The following is an 18,309-nucleotide window of genomic DNA, read 5'->3' as shown; positions in this document are numbered from 1 at the left end:
AAAGCTACATCAGCAAAGCAGGAGTGTTACGCTCAACTGGGTGCCGACCCATGTAGGCGTCCCAGGTAATGAGCTAGCCGACGCCGCACCAGAAGCGGCGCGCCAAAGACCCAAAGTCAATGTTGTCGTCCCTCTCAGCAGAAATCAGTTGCGCATACTCACCAGGGCTCTTAATCAGGTACAACGGTTCCTTCGGCACAGACTGGAGGCAGAGGTATCAGAAAGGGCAAGGTGGTACAGGGCAGTCACAGAGTACGAGCCCCTTGTACTTCCTCGCTCCACACCAGGAAAAGTGGAAACTCTGCTCTTCCGTCTGCGGCTGGAGGACCGTTGTTTCTGGCAAATAAAGAACAACCCCACGACCGAAGAGAGAAGATGTCAACATTGCCGCCACCCAGAAGCCACCCTTGACCACTACCTCAAGCATTGCCCCGCAACTGCTTTTCTGAGGAGAGGGCCTCCGACAACATCTGAGGGTCTTGTGCGCCGCCTATGCAGCCACTAAGTCAGTACGAACTGCGTCGGCTGGTGTAGTGTCAGCCCCCCCTTTAAATTTTATATGTTTAATGTACTTATTCGTTATGTTAGGAAGGGTGCATTCACCGGGATGTGCATACTAGGTATGCACACCTAGTGAATGCATGAGTGGGCGTGGACAAAGCCATGGCTTTCCCCACGCCACACACACTCATACATTGAATCACCCCCTTCCCCTTTTACAATTTCTTATATATAAATTGCTACACATGTATTACTTGAACACACAGATCATGTTAGGAAGGGTGCATTCACCGGGATGTACATACATGTATCACATACGTATGCACATCTTGTGAATGTATGGGTGGGTGTGTTTAACCCACACACTCATACATTAAATCACCCTCCAAACGGGCTATCTACAAAAGCCCGTGGGAACTTAATTCCCAAATTACACACACACACACACACTGTGTGACGGCCAGTCTGGTTTTGACCAGCGACGCGTCACTACAGCTGGTTCATCAGCAGAGCAGGATCTCATGCAAGCTAAGGAAACGAAGACAACAAAACTCTAGTTCGAGCAAATCCACTTATGGAATGCCCTTCCCGAGAATATTGTCACTGTCCCAACCATTTGCCAATAGCAAGACTCGATCAGTGCCTCTGGGCAACTAAGCAGAGAACACGTAAAACAGTTAGGTCGAAAATATGTTGAGAAATTATATACATATGCTTAAAAAACATGGCCATTGGTGAACATTATCATGTAATTTTATGTTATTAATTTGAATATTAACTTTCACACCCAAGATGTGTTAGAGAGATAGGAGCCACATACTATAGTCACTTGACCTCCCATTAAATTGAAATGGGTAAGCTTGCAACATTCCCTTTTCAGTAGTAGTCCCTGCAAGCCGTATTTGTTCGAATCCACCGCGTAGTCTTTGAGGTATTCACTTCCTTGTTCCACTTTTATATATTAAATTATTTTCTGACACTAAGGAATAACTCATAAAGAAGAAATAATATACTTTATTTTTGCACGCAAAATATATTCCTTACATAATAACATAATCCCTATACTCAACAACAACAAAGAAACAACAAACCTTGAGACAAGACCTGAGCACCAAGTAGCTACAAGCTAAAGTCAATTGCGAGTAAACAACGAAGCGACGAAGTATCTAACATTATAAAGACGTTCGAGAAATCCGAGAATCATGGGAGCAGTACTCGGTCTTTGTAGTGCAGCACAGGTAACAAATAACACGAAATAGTTTGTAGATGGAGCAGTTTCGTAGATATATGCTTTAATGCGTAATTTGTTGTCAGAGGTTGCGCAGGCTTAGGGGAACTGAGGTCTGAGTCAGCTGATCATGATGCTGCACTTCATTTATTCATAATCTGTACATAATGTCTTACTTTTAAATGTTATTTTATCCTTGGATATGACATCTTGAGTATGTAAAGGGCTTCTCTAGAATAGAAAAAATCACAAGATAGTTGGTGTTATGGTGATAAAGGACTTCTGTTTTTTTTTCCTTTCTTTCTATTTCCTCCTGGACAAGTCACAAGGTTAAGTGCCTTACTCGAGGTTGGCGAGCCAGTGTAACTGAAAGGAATTACCAAACCCCACAGCATCATGACAACCTCACATGGCCCTGTAATTAATGGATATACAATCATAACAATGAAATATTCAGGATGATGGGTTTCAAGTATTTTCTTTTCATATCCTTATAATAATTGTCAGCCAAGATTCATTTGTTTTTCATGTATTTTATCCATCTCTCTTTTAAGGTTGTTTCACATATATTGGCTATTATAATCATCATTGACACTTCAATTTTTTCACTAAAAAATAAAGCTAATGTAAAAGATAGGAATGGAAACCGAAAAGAGTGAGTTATTTTGGAGAGTGCTGGACTTGAGGCTGAGAAAGTGGTATATCAAAAGAAAGGAAACACAGGAAAAAGAAAACAAGGAGGAAAAGGAAAAAAATTAAAAAGAACATATACCAACCCAGATGGACCAATTTCAGGATTAGATGAATTGAATAATAATCTGGTGGAAGAAAAACCAGATGCAATGGGAACTGTGGAGATGAAATGGCATTATTTTAGTTGTGTAGTTAGTTGTGCACACCTACACGATTCAGCAATAGAAAATTATTAATTTTGTAAATTATAAAACATCAATGTAATATGCAATTTTATTTGCAGAAATCAATAACAAAAAAGTTGCTAAGATCTATATACAGTCGAACCTCGAAAGCCTGGACCCCGAATACCCGGACCCTCGTATGACCAGTCGAAATTAACAAAGGGCGGACTTTTCAAGCAAAGTTCCCTATTTGTCCGGTAGGTGGCAGCGACAGCCGTACACGTGTACTCAAACCCGGCCCAGTCAAGCCGCCACCAGGGCTGCCATTTCGTAGAATTTTGTACCAAAACGTAGTAAAATAGCGGCATGTGGCAACTGCACAAGGACATGAATTTTTTTCTACTTATCAGCGTGCATACCTTCCGATATTTACAGTGTACATAATAAAAAATACAGTACAGTACACTGTATATACAGTACATTTACATGCCTGTATTACAGTTATTATTACAGAATTATTAGTATTATAGTATTATTATTACAGTATTGTTATTATTACAGTGTTAGAGTATTATTCATATGTGTTTCTATACCATATCATACATTACCTACAGGTATACTGCTACGAAAATCTACGGGTGTTAGGGAGATATTTTCGATGACCGGACTTTTGGCCTGACCGGACCACCCTTCCCCCCAATTAGCCCGGGCTTTCGAGGTTCGACTGCACTAACGAGTGAAGTCATGTCAGTTGAATGATGCGCCATGTTTGTATTGATAGATGCCAATGTTGTCGAAATGAAAGGATAAATTTATTCTAACCTAACCTATATTTAGTAATTCGGTACCTCAAATTCTAAGGATCATCCAGGTCATTGTCACGGATGCTGATGGCCTGATTATTATTATACCTCAGGCAATTAACAGATTACAGCAGAACCCCATGTTTTCTCATAAAGTCCAAGGAAGCTAATTGTCTTTGTAACAGTGCTTATTATCATCATGTGGAGGAGAACACCCTGTCCACAATGTGAAAGCCATTGTCTAACTGACAGTGACAGAACTGGACAGGTGACTGCATAGCATCCATACTGTATCCTAGTGGCTTTGTTCATCAGTAGATTTGCTTAGGTCTATCCATAAATTTGATAACTACTTCCTTCCTAAAAAAAAATTTCCACTCTCATCTTGTTCTTGTATATTCACCTCTGGTTCTTTTGTATACTTTTGTGTTTTATATATATATATATATATATATATATATATATATATATATATATATATTTCTCTCCCTCTCTCTCCATCTCTCCTTGCCATGTCTTGTTTCCAGTGTACAGCTTTTGTTGAACTATTCTTTTCTTTGTACATATCTTCTATTTATCTTTGGCTCATATTTTTCCACCCCATTGTAAATTGTCATGAAGATACTCCATTTCTTCTCAATTTCTTTAGTTTGATTGAAGCTCGTGCAATATAATTCTTTAGGGTATTTTTAAGGTTGGCAGAATTAGTTTTTGTAAAGTTGTCTTTGTAGTTAGTGTATTTCACTTCTTATTTCTGTCTTCCACTCCTCAGCATAAGTTCAAGGACCACATGATCACTCCTTCATATTCAGCAAGATTAGTTCAGTGTTTCAATCACGGAAACGAAATCTAGTCCTGTAGGATCTTTCTGTTTATATCATGTGTTTGATATCTAGTTGTATTCACCTAGTAGTAGTAGTGTACAGGATTGAGCAGTATTCATGGGGATCATATCTCTTTTCCTTCATTTGTCAAGCCTTGCCTTGAATAATTTTATTGTGTGGGTCTGGTTTATATATTGATCCAACTTATTCCACAAATCAGTGCTTCTGTTTGGAAAGCTACCTAACATCTTTTAAATGTGTTTATTTTTTCAGGGTATTACTATATCCTCATATTGATCTTTGACCTCATACCAGTAATTTCTCTAAACCTGTTTCCAGTTTAGGAATTTGCTCCTCCAGAGTGGAAAATCCCAGTTTCTTCAATCTTCCCTTATCTTTTTTAGACCAGGGATCATCATAGCTACTGCCTTATGTGTTTGTTTTCATAATTGTAGCATACAAAAAAATATCATTGGGTCTTGTCTCTTACTCTCTAATTTATTATACCTAATTTCAAATTCATGTATGGTTCCAACTTGGTCAGTATCCTTATTTTTTAGTTTGAATTCATATATTGTTCCAGCTTGGTTTATCCCAGCTTCTAAGCTATTCCAGGTATTTATGTATCTGTATGGAAAACTATATCTTCACATCATTAGACATAATCTTCCTCAATTTTATGACTTCTTGAAGCCTTCCTACCCCTAATCAAAAGATTTCTTCTGTCACAGTAGACTATCCTATTAGCAACATGAATTCTGTGATCATATCACCACTTTCTCTTGTATCTTTCAAAGTTGGCTGATCCAGTGATTTTAGTCTCTCCTCGTATGGTTTATCTGCCAGGCTGGGAACCAATTTGGTTGCTGTCCTTTGTGTTCTCTTGATCTTGCTTATATCCTTCACTCTGTGTGGGGATTGTATCAGATAGATTCTCATTTTGGACAGATTATGGTTTCTAATTTTTTTATCACGTCATCCATACAGTGAAAAGCTACTTTAAGCTTTTGCAGCAGTCCTTACATGTCTCCCACAATCCTGTTAACATCTGTCAAATGACAGATTGTCTTTCATCAATTCTCCCAAATCTTTCTTCTCTTTTGCTTTTATAATGGATTCACTTCCAGAGGAATAGTTCTAAGATCTTTTAGAGCTATTTTCCTTTTCCAGTATTTTGAATTTTTAAAATTTAAATTATGCTTCCATTCTTGGTTCCATGTGAATATGGTGTCTAGATCTTTTAGTAATAACCTCCATTCCTCCCCATTTTTCACTCTTCACATGATTTTTGCATAATCTGCTGACATATTGACATAGCTTGTTGCACATTTCATCATTTCATTAACATAGAAAAGAAACATTATAGGTACTAGTACTGAATCATGTGTGTGTTTGTGATTCACCATGCTTTTGGATCATGGTGATATACAGCTATTACCCTCTCAAAAGAGAGCTCAGAGCTATGTATGACCAATATAGGGGTGCTGTGACCTTACATGTGCACAAACACCCAACTTCCCGCCCATGAGAGTTGGAGTAACAATTCAGTGCAGTGATACTGAAATTATTTCAGCCCTGTGCACTATTCAAACTTGGACCACTGTAGCAGCAGTTGCAAATGCTACCACTGTGCCAGCGAATGTGTGTATTTACCTAGTTGTACCTTACAGGAAGAGGAGCTATGCTCATGGTGTCCCATCTTTATATTTGTATTTTGCAATATGTTTGTGAGAAGAAAGATGGATGTGTTGGCTTTGAGTGAAACTGAGTTGAGAGGGAAGGGCAAGTGTGAGTTTGGGAGTGTAGTTGGGAGGTTCTCAGGAGTGAAGAGAGGGGGAGGGAGAGAAGGGGTGGCTATACTAGTAAGTGAAGAGATAGGTAAATGTGTAGTGAAGGAAGTTTCTTCAAGGATAATGTGGATGAATGTGAAATGGGAAAGGAGATGTGGGTTTTTGTAAGTGTATATGGGCCTGGTAGTTAGAAGAGCATAGAAGAAAGGCAGGCTTTTTAGATAGATTTAAACGAGTGCATAGAGGGATTAGGGAGGAATGTCAATGTAGTAGTATTGGGAGACCTTAATGCTAGGGTAGGAAATGAACCAATTGACAGAGTGGTTGGGAAATGTGGAGTTCCAGTAAATAATCATAGTGGAGAGTTGATGGTGATGTGTCTAGGGAGTTGAGGATAGCAAATACAGTGTTTAGGAAGAAAGTCGAGCATAAGTATACATTAGAGAGGGTGGTGGATGGAAGGGTGGTAGATAGAGCATTAATGGACTATGTAGTGGTAGATAGGAGTATAATAGGAAGAGTACATGATGTACATGTGCTAAGGGGAGAGAGTGGGGGAATATCAGATCATGTTCTGGTGGAAGGTGAGAGTGGAGGATAGATAAGGAAAAGGACAAAAGTTAGGGAGGTGCTTAGAGTGAACTCTTTAAATGAAAAGGAGAAGGAGTACAAGAAGAAGCTGAGGGAGGGAGTGAAGGATAGAGTAGAGCTAGGAGTGGAGGAGGAATGGGGATGGTTCAAGGAAGGAGTCACAGTGTGTGAAAAGATGGTGTATGGAACAAGAAGGACAGGAGGAAATAGAAGGAAGTGTATTGAATGGTGGGATGAGGAAACAAAGAAGGTTGTAGAAGAGAAGAAGCGAGATTTCACAGATTGGTTACAAAATAGGATGAGGGAGTCATATGAGAGGTACAAAGAAAAGAGAAGAGAAGTAAAGCATAAGGTAAAGGAGGCAAAGAGGAGAGCAGATGTGAAATGGGGTAAGAGTATGATAGAAAATTTTGAAAGTAATAAAAAGATGTTTTGAAAAGAAATTAAGAGAGGAAGAGGAGATGAATCAAGTAGAGAAGAAAAGGTAAAAGGTGCAGATGGAGAGATGATAATGGAAGAGAAGGCAGTAAGGGGAAGATGGGCAGATTATTTTAGGGAGTTGCTAAATGTGAAGGAGGATAGAAAGGGAAAGATAGCTGCAGTGGGAAGTGCTAAGAAAATGAATGTGATGAGTGAGGAAAATGGAGGACAAATGAGGAAGGATGAAGTGAAGGCAGTTGTTAAGATGGTGAGAGCAGGTAAGGCACCTGATCTGGATGGATGCCATGCAAAATGTCTAAAAAAAAAAAAAGGAGGTATAGTGATGGTGGTTTAGCTGGTGAGGTTATTTAATGTTTGCTGGAGAGAGGGTAGAGTCCCAGAGGACTGGAGGAGTGCCTGTATAGTTCCACTTTACAAGGGAAAAGGGGACAAGTGTGAATGTAGTAGTTTCAGAGGGATTAGCTTGTTAAGTGTAAGTGGGAAGGCTTATGGGAGGATCTTGATTGAGAGGATTAGGAGAGGAATAGAGGGAGTAATTGGTGAGGAACAGTGTGGATTTAGGACAGGTAGAAGTTGTGTAGATCAGATCTTTGTGGTAAGACAGATATGTGAGAAAGCTATAGGAAAAGGTAAGGATGTTTTTTGGGCTTTTATGGATTTGGAAAAGGCTTATGACAGGGTAGACAGGAAGACACTGGGAAGTTTTGCAGATATATGGGATAGGAGAAAAGCTTCTGGGAGCTGTCAAGAGTTTTTACGAGAGTAGTAGAGCATATGTCATGATTAGAAATGGAGAGTGTGAGTTGTTTGAGGTAAAGGTGGGGCTTCATCAGGGATGTGTTATGTCGCCCTGGCTGTTAAACTTATACATGGATGGGGTGGTGCAAGAAGTAAATGCAAGGGTAATGGGTCAGGGATTGGAGATGTTTAAAGAAAATGGAGAAAAGTAGGTGAGCCAGATGTTGTTTGCGGACAACACTGCGCTTGTAGCAGGATCAGAGGAGGGATTGAGGAAGTTAGAGAAATGAAAAGCAAAGAAAAAGGAGATTGATATACAACAAAATGGACTTTGGAAAACTTAAAAAAAAATCAAAATGCAAATTGGGAAAAATTCTACATTGAAGAGACAAAAGTGGAAGAGAAATGGGTGATCTTGATAGAAATCTATGATGATGGAGTAAATAGGTATGTACCAAGACAGAAACAAGAGAGGGTGTACATTAAATGCTTGGTCAACAGAAGATGCAGTGAGGCGAAAGAGACAAAACTTGGAAAAGATGGGGAAAAGATTAAAAAAAATGGAAAATGGTAAATATAAACTATAGAAATGTATATGTAAAAGTGCACAGAGAGGAAAAAAGAAACTATGAAAAAGACAGAAAATGTAAAGATCAACTCAAACTATTCTGTAGATATGTGAATGGTAAATTTAAAAATAAACAGGAAATGGTGAATCTACACCAAGGAAATACAGACTACACAGATTATCTAGAAATGGCTGAAGTCATGAACGATCACTTTCACTTAAAGTTGGTTTTCGCTAGAGAAAAAGTAGATCTGTTTTTACAGTTGAGAGTTCACAATCTTGGGAAGATGGACAACAAGAAAGATCACCCATGATGAAAGAAATAAAGATAATACAAAAAGAAATAAGAGACCAAATATAAAGCCTAGAAGTAAGAAAATCGCATGGACCAGATGGAATTGCAAATTGGATATTGAAAGAGTGTATAGATGAACTGACAGACAAACTATAAAAGATAATTGACTTCTCACTCAAAGAGGGAAAGGTGCCGCAAGATTGGAAAGATGCAAACATAGTACCAATATATAAAGGAGGAAATAGGGAGGATCCTACAAACTTCAGACCAGTATCCCTCCAAGCACAGCAAAAATATGCAAAAAGGTCATCGGGAACAAATGGACCAAACACTTGGAAGAAAACAAAATAATAAACCCCAAACAATTTGGCTTTAGAAGTGGAAGATCGTGCACCACAAACATAATTTGCTTTTACCGGTACTTGAGATTGAGATAATACAAGAAAGAGATGGATGGGCAGATTGTGTCTTCTTGGATTTGCAGAAAGCATTTGACAAAGTACCACACAAAAAATTAATAAGTAAAATTGAAAAATAGGATGAATTCAAGGCAAACTGTTGGAATGGGTGAAGGATTTCTTAACCGAGAGAAAAATGAGAGTGGTACTTAGAGACAAAAATTCGAAATAGGAAGATGTGAAAAGTGGCGTCCCACAAGGCTCTGTTTTGGCTCCTTTAATGTTTGCCATATATATAAATGATATGAATGAGGGAGTATTTTGTTATTTGAATTTTTTTTGCTGACAATGCCAAATTACTCGAGAGTAAGAACAGAAGAAGATTGCAGATCGCTGCAAGATGATTTGGGTAAAATATGGGAATGGAGTCGGAGATATGAGATGAACCTCAACATTAAAAAATGAAACATAATGGAATTTGGAAAAAGTACAAATAGAGTTTCGGGCCAATATAAAATTGGAAACAAAGAAGTCAAAAAAGTAAATTCAGAGAGGGACCAAGGAGTAATCATCTCAAGTGACTTGACACCTGACAAACATGTAAATAAATTATTTGGAGAGACTTACAACTTATTAAGATCAATGAAAGTGGCCTTCGACTACATAGATGAGGACATGGTTAAAAAAAATAGTTGTTACACTGTTAAGACTGAAATTAGAATATGCTGTATCAATGTGGACACGTAGCACAAAATAGAACAAAAGAAAATTAGAAAGAATCCAAAGAGCAGCGACAAAAATGGCGCCTACACTGTCAAACCTGAGATATGATCAAAGATTGGAGAAATTACAGTTGTCAACACTAGAATAGAGAAGGGAAAGAGGTTGATTTGTTGACCATTTTCAGAATTATGAAAGGGATGGAAGTTCTCGATAGAGACGACTTATTAAAGTGGGTCAGAAGAGAAACAAGAGGACACGAAAAGACACTAAAGACAGTACAGAAGAGACCTGAAAAATAATAGCTTCCCACATAGTCATTGGAACAAACTGAACAGAGAAACAGTGAATGCCAGAACAATACACGATTTTAAGAACAAACTGAATGTGGAGAGATACGAAGACTGGTCACTATGAGCATAGCTCTTGTCCCGTAAAATGCAACTAGGTAAATACACATTGGGACGAAGGAAGCGAACTGTGATTTCCCCCCATGAGGGAAATAATAATAACACAAGAAATAATGGAGCAATTAACAAACATTGATGTTAGGAAATCTCGCAGCCCAGACAGATTTACAAACTGGATACTAACAGAATGTAAAGAAGAATTAATGGACAAAATATATAATATAATAAGTTGCTCACTCAAAGAAAAATACCAAAGGACTGGAAAAGTGCCAACATTGTACCAATATATAAATGAGGAAACAAGGAAGAACCAACTAATTACAGACTGTTCTCCCTAACAAGCACTGTAGCCATAATTTGTAAGAAAATGATCAAGAATAGATGGGTAAAACACCTGGAAGAAAACAGTATAATAAACCTGAGACAATTTGGATTCAAACAAGGAAGATCATGTACCACAAATTTAATCAGTTTTTACTTGAGACTAATAGATATAATACAAGAAAGGGATGGATGGGCTAATTGTACTTTCCCTAGACCTACAGAAAGCCTTCGACAAAGTACCATACACAAAATTATTTAAAAAAAAAAACATAGGTGGGATACAAGGGAACCTATTAACCACTTCAGTACGGGACTTAAATCTCGCGGGCAGCAGCCAATGCCAGCCGTATGACGTAACGAAATAATATTCGCATCATAAAATATAGTCGCCGCTTATATCGATCGTTCTCTCTTTCACCCGCGAATTTTGAAAACCACAGAGAATGGGATTCAGGGCGCATTTGGGAGAATGTAAAAACACAGGGGCGACTACAATAAATATAATCAAGACGCCGATATGGCAGCGTCGCAAATCCACTTGCTCCTCATGACGCCTACGTGTGCGGCACCGTATGGAAGGGGTTAAAATGGATGGAGGACTTCCTGCATGGTAGAAAAATAAGAGTAGTATTCAGGTTGGAAGGAGATGATTAGTGGAGTCCTGCAAGGATCTGTATTGGCTCCAATAATGTTTGCTATTTATGTGAATGACATGGATGAAGATGTGGAATGTTACATGAGCTTCTTTGCAGATGATGCTAAATTGTTGAGGAAAGTAAAAATTGAAACAGACTGCAAATCACTCCAGAGAGACCTGAACAAGGTTTGGAAATGGAGTTGGAAGTGGTCTTCAACATTAAGAAATGTAGCATAATGGAGTTTGGTAAAAGTAAAAAAAGAATATCAGGACAATATACAATTGGAACTGACCTCTCTCAGTCCGCTCGTGACCTCAGCTAGAGACCTCGTTTTTCTGCACAGACACCAGCTAGCGAATACCTGTGAAATTTATATCTCCGAATAGTGTTAAGTGATTGTGTTGTGTTTTTTGTGATTGTATACGTATAGCGCTATACAGTTACAGATATAAGATAAAGTGCAGTGTTCTGTTTAAATTAAAAACAGTTTTCTGTTACCGTACTCCAAAGGTAGGAGAAATAGTATAAGGTAAGCAGAGTAAGCTTCGCGTATTTAGTTTATTAGAGACCGCTTTGATTTTTTGTTGTTGTTGACTAGTATTTTCTCTTTACCGTTTTTATTGCTGAAGGGGGAGCGAAATGGCTTGTGAAGGTTGCGTGAACCTAGAGGTCCGTCTCAGGATGTGTGAGGAGGAAATTCGTCTTCTCAGGAGTGCGCTCCGTGAGAAGAGTGAACCCTCCCCACAACCCAAAGAGCGTTCCACTTCTTCACCTACTGTCACTGCCATGAGCGAGTGGCGCTCCGTGGGGTCCCGTTTGTCGAGCCCGCGTTCGGTAGACGTGTGCTCTGTGGAGCAACCGCTGGCTCTAGCCAATCATTTTGCTCTACTGAAGGATGAAGTGGCTGAAAACCAGGAGTTCTTGGTGGTGGGGGACTCCATGGTTCGAGGCTATGACGACATCCTGCAGCGGAAGACTAAGCGATGTTGCAAGATTGTATGTCAACCGGGCCGTGGGATCGTCGATTGTACCCGGTCCATCAGGGAGCAAGGACGGAAGAACATGGTTACGATTGTTCATACGGGAAGTAACGATGTAGGTAGGGTGAGATCAGAGGAGCTTGTTCGGAATTACAAGGTCCTCCTTCAGGAGATGAAGGAACGTGGGAGCCGTCACGTAGTCTGTGGGATCCTCCCGAGGATCTACGCAGGCTCGTGTTGGAACAGTAGAGCCATAGGGATCAATGATAGGATATCGCAGTTGTGCACACAATTGGGATACCACTTTCTTGATCCTTGGTATCTCTTTTCTAGGCGCCATGACCTTTACGCTTCTGATGGGATCCACCTTACCCGCAGAGGCAAAGATGTTCTTACAAACCTCATTGTGGGAGTTTGTAATGAACTAGCTCCTTTTTTAGGGTAGAAGCCCAAAGGGAAGGGGAAATAGAATGTATTTGGGAAAACAGTGTAGAGTATAGCATTAATGTAGAACAATGTGCCACTATAGGACAAAATATAATTTTAGGATATAATGTCGCTAGAGGACGAAATGTCACATTAGGATATAATGTCATAGGACAAAATGTCACATTAGGATATAATGTCATAGGACAAAATGTCACAATGGGATGTAATGACAGTGGAGGACAAAAGATCATGATGGAAAGTAATGATAGTGGAGAACAAAATATCACGATAGGATGTAATGATAATGGAGGAGAAAATATCACGGTAGGATATAATGTCAGTGAAGGCCAAATAATTTTAGGAAGGGATACCAGACAGAATGTCAATGAAGGCCAAAATATCATGATAGGATGTTATGTCGCTAGAGGACGAAATGTCACAGTAGGATGTAATGTCATAGGACAAAATGTCACAATGGGATGTAATGACAGTGGAGGACAAAATATCACGATGGGAAATAATGATAGTGGAGAACAAAATATCACGATAGGATGTAATGATAATAGAGGAGAAAATATCACGGTAGGATATAATGTCAGTGAAGGCCAAAATATAATTTTAGGAAGGGATACCAGACAGAATGTCAATGAAGGCCAAAATATCATGATAGGATGTAATGACAGTGGAAGACAAAAGATCATTGGAAGACAAAAGATCACGATGGGATGTAATTATAGGGGAGGAAAAAATATTACGGTAGGATATAATGTCACTAGACAAAATATAATTATAGAAAGGGATGCTGGACATAATGTCACTGAACGATGGGAGGCCGGTGTAAATCACGGTGACGTAGGGGGACAAAATGTACAAAAGAGATCGGATGACCGTGATCGACCAGATGTCCGTGATGGGGGAAATGTTAATTTTGATAGGAGAAATGTTAATGAGGCATTGAATGTCAATGAAGGACCGAATGATAATAATATAGAGCAAGGTATAAATAAAAAAAACAAAATGATAATATAAGACATAATATTGAAACTCAAAATGTGTCAAAAAGAAATAATCACGAGTTTCTTAAAACCATGTACTTTAATGCTCATAGTATTAGGAACAAATTTCAAGAAATACAGGCGTATGTCAAAAGCGAAAATCTCGATATGATAGGAATTACTGAGACATGGTTAAATGGTACAGAGTTCGAAGCTGAATTTAATATTGCGGGATTTAAACACTTTCATCAGGATAGAAACCACAAGAAAGGTGGGGGTGTTCTATTGTACGTTAAAAACAATGTTCATGCTTGTGTTTTAGAGAAAGTGAAACAGGATGCATATGATAGTTTGTGGGTTGAGTTAACCCAAACAAATGGACAAAAAATGAATATAGGTGTAATATATAGGCCAAAGACATTATCATTAGCAGACGACAAACTGTTATTTCAAGAACTGTCTAGTTTCTGCAACCGGGATTTATTGATAATGGGTGATTTCAATTTTACTGACATTGATTGGATGACCCTTGAACATGGCCATATAGGTAATCGCTTGATTGATTTTCTTGGTGACAATTACTTAATTCAGCATGTAAAAGAGCCCACAAGATATGGAAACTTACTCGATCTATTGATCACTAGCCGCGAAAGCATGGTAAGTGATGTAGAAGTCGGTGAATCTGTTGCAAATAGCGATCACAACTTAGTCAGATTCAAACTCCTAAACAATTTTAGAATAGATACTTGTGCTTCTAAAATACCCGATTTCAGTAAAGCTCAGTTCATAGGACTACGTCAGGAGCTTCAGCTTACAGATTGGGAGGCAAAATTAAACGAAAGGCCTGTAGATCAGATGTGGGAAATATTTCAAAATACGCTCACTAAGATGATTCAAACTTACATTCCTTTTAAGGACAGACGTCCCCCAAATCAGGCTCGCCCAAAGTGGCTCGACAAAGAAACTGAAAAAAGTATTGCTAAAAAGAGACAGGCTTATAAGAAATATAAGTGCTCGGGTGCAACTAATGACTATGAAAGTTATGTATCAATACAGAGAGATTTAAAAAAGACAATAAGAAAAAGAAAACGACAATATGAAATGAACATCGCTGATAAATCCAAAGAGAATCCCAAAGAATTCTATAGTTACATTAGAGATAAAAAGGTTGTTAGGAATCACATTGGTCCACTATTATCTGCTGACGGTCAACTTGAATATTCAAATGAAGGAATGTGTAATATCTTAAACAATTTTTTTAGCTCTGTATTCGTAAACGAAACACCTCAAAGTGAACTCCAAACTGAAACCTGTGAAAAGTCTGGGGTAAACTTACTCACTACGGTAAATATAACAAAAGAAAAAATTAAAAGGTGTATAGACAAACTCAAAGTTAATAAAACACGAGGGCCTGACGGTTGGCATCCAAGAATCTTAAAGGAAATGAAAAATGAGACTGTTGTTCCATTAGAAATTATTTTCAAGAAATCCATCATATCCGGAGATGTCCCAAGAGAATGGAAGCTAGCTAACGTTACTCCCATATTCAAAAAAGGTGACAAAAAGAAACCAAATAACTATAGGCCTATAAGTTTGACTTCAATCGTAGGAAAAATAATGGAAACTATCATCAGAGATGCTATCGAACATCATTTAGAAAGTAACCGTTTGATAAATGATAGCCAGCATGGTTTCAGACGGAAACGTTCTTGCGTGACTAACTTACTCGAATTCTACAACACGGTTATCTCGAATTATGACAAAAGAAACAATATAGATTTAGTATATCTAGACTTTGCAAAAGCTTTTGATACCGTCCCACACGAAAGACTACTTACTAAATTAGCTTTGCATGGAATAAGTGGTAGCCTATTAGGTTGGACTAGTAATTGGTTGAATGGTCAAAAACAGAGAGTTGTTTTAAATGGAAAAACTTCTAGATGGAAAAATGTTACAAATGGAGTTCCTCAGGGTTCCGTTCTTGGGCCACTTCTATTCATAGTATATATAAATGATATAGACCATGGACTAAAATCTACTGTTTCCAAATTTGCTGATGATACAAAACTGTGCGGAGTGGCAAATGATCACTCAAACCAATTAGATATTCAAGAAGATTTAGATCAATTACAGCAATGGTCTGAAAAGTGGCTAATGAAATTTGACACAAGTAAATGCAAGGTAATTCACATAGGTAAAAATAACAGTAAGTACGATTACAAGTTATTTGGAAATTCGTTAACAAAAGTGGATAGTGAAAAAGATCTCAGCGTAATTATCAGTAATGACCTCAAATGATCCAAGCAATGTATTTCAGCCTCTGAGAAAGCAAATAAGATTCTGGGACTGATTGCACGATCTTTTGATTTCAAAAGTCCATCACTCATTAACAAGCTATATAAATCGTTAGTTCGTCCACATTTGGAATATGCTGTTTCCGTATGGTCACCGAATCTCATTAAAGACATTGACAGACTGGAAAAACTACAACGGCGAGCCACAAAACTGATTCCAAATATCAAAAATAAATCATACGAAAATCGACTAAAGCACATGAATCTGTTTTCCCTAAAAAAAGCGTAGACTCAGAGGTGACTTGATACAGGTCTTTAAGATTTTAAAGGGAATTGACAACATCAAAAGTGACAAAATTTTCACATTGAATGAGAATCAGACAAGAAACAATGGTCTCAAACTGTCCGGAAATAGATTCAATTTGGAAGTAGGTAGAAACAACTTTGCCAACCGTGTAGTTAATGAATGGAATAAACTTCCTGCACAGGTAGTGCAATGTAGTTCAGTTCGAAGCTTTAAGAATCATTTAGATAAATACTTAAGTAAGATGCTGTAATGATTATAATTTATCTTATATTATTTGTTTTTATCTTATATTATTTGTTTTTGTATCTTATATTATTTATTTTTGTTTTGTTATCATTTGTCTGTCTGATTTTCATTTATCATTAGTTATATGTTAATTTATTATTTACTATTTACCTGTTTGTTTATTATTTTAACTATACCTATGCATTTATTTATGTATTTTATTTGTTATTTACATTATTATAGTTTTATTTATTATTATGATTTTTTTTTTTTTTTTTTTCCATCCGACCTAGATATGGATCAAAAGGTCTCCTGTCGGCATGCTCTGCCTTTGTAATCCTTTTTTGAAAAAGACCTGGGAGTAATTGTCTCAAATGACTTGTCCTTTGATAAACAAACAAAATTGTTAGATAATCCTATAACTTGGTAAGATCAATAAAAGTGGCTTTTACCTATTTGAAAGAAGAAATTATTAAAAAAATGTTATATATATACATATACCAAGGCTTTTTCCCCCTTACAAGGGAGGTAGCCAAAAAGGAAAAGGCATAAAATCATTCCCACCCATTCCATCCCTGAATACACTCCACACCCCTCCACCCTCCCTCGTATCTTAGCACCTCCTGGATGACGGGTCATCCCTGCACCTTGTCCACTGCCCTGGGTCAGAAGCAGTGTCACAAGACACAGCATATCCACAGCAAGGCCGCTTCATTGAATCGACTAGAGTATGCTGTGACTTTGTGGTCACCCAGTACCAAAAACCATACAAAGAAAATTGAACAAATCCAGAGAACAACAACGAAAATGCCCCCAGCATTTTCAAACTTGTCATATGAAGAGACACTGGCTAAATTGAAGTTACCGACTTTGGAACAAAGAAGAGAGGCGACCCACTGACCATCTATAGAATCATGAATGGCACAGAAATATTTGATAGGACTTACTAAATTGAGACAAGAGAAACACAGGAGGACATGGAAAGAAACTCAAAAAGGATAGTTATAGAAGAGATCTGAAGAAAAACAGTATTCCACACAGAGTGGTGGACACATGGAACAGGCTGGAGGAAACAATAGTGTGTGCAAAAACCATACACAGATTTAAGAGCAAACTAGACACTGCGAGATACAAAGGCAGGACACCATGAGCGTAGCTCCTCTTCCCATGAGATACAACCAGGTAAATACATCCTTTAGGCATGTAGTCTTGATTTGTTCTCATGACCTCTTAAAGTCCTTCCATGCCTAAAGAAAAGATCTCTTCAGTGTAGTCTATCCCCTTTGGTGACCTCAATACTGTAATCATATCACCTCTTTCTCTTCAATCATGGCAGACCCAGGGTTTATAGTCTGTCCTTTATGTTTATATGCCAGGTTTGGAACCAGTTTGGTTTCTGCTTATTGTATTATTTAAATCTTGCTTATATATTTCACTCTGCTTGGAGATCATACTGCTGACACATATTGTAGTCCTGGAGAGACCAGTGGTTCTATGAATTGAAAAATATATATATATGGTCTTCAAGCAGTACTGGAAACTTCGTTTTGTTGAAACCGTATGTTTTCTTATTTTGGAGCCTAGTAGAATTGAAGAGTTTAGTTTTGGAAAATAAGGTAAAAATACTATAATACACACTGCCAAAATTAAATGTCTTACTGTAATGCTTAGAAAGAGGATTGGAAAGGTTTCTTTTGAAGCCTTAGTAAGTCTCTGGGAACGTTAGGTAACCAGTTGGTCATGAGAATGAGAACAGCACTTTTTTAACTGCTTTCTTATGTGATGTTTTCTTAGTTGTGTTCATTTTTATGCTTCCATTATTTAGGATAGCTATGAATAATGTCATTATTACAATTGTAATGTAAGAATTTAATTCAGCCCATCCCTTGTTCAGTCGTCGTTAAGTTTTCTAACCTACATATCACATTTGTAGGTTGGTCACACAGGTTCACT

General features: G+C 37.9%; 1 protein-coding gene across 2 annotated transcripts in view; it reads left to right on the top strand.

Moving 5' to 3' along the window:
- Window positions 1–1,591: 1,591 nt before the first annotated feature.
- LOC143038018 (serine incorporator 1-like) overlaps window positions 1,592–18,309 on the top strand; it is a 78,764-nt gene continuing 62,046 nt past the window's right edge. For both annotated transcript variants that reach the window (XM_076206866.1, XM_076206865.1), the window contains exon 1: window positions 1,592–1,739. In XM_076206866.1, coding sequence (XP_076062981.1) covers window positions 1,704–1,739 — 36 coding nt within the window. In that variant the 5' untranslated portion in view covers window positions 1,592–1,703. The remainder of the gene's footprint in view (window positions 1,740–18,309) is intronic.

This window comes from Oratosquilla oratoria, chromosome 23 (assembly GCF_046742065.1).
Source record: "Oratosquilla oratoria isolate Oo_2021 chromosome 23, ASM4674206v1, whole genome shotgun sequence".
NCBI classification, from domain to species: Eukaryota; Metazoa; Arthropoda; class Malacostraca; order Stomatopoda; family Squillidae; genus Oratosquilla; species Oratosquilla oratoria.
Note: the sequence above shows the minus strand (reverse complement) of the source record. Positions and strands in the feature narration are given on the sequence as shown.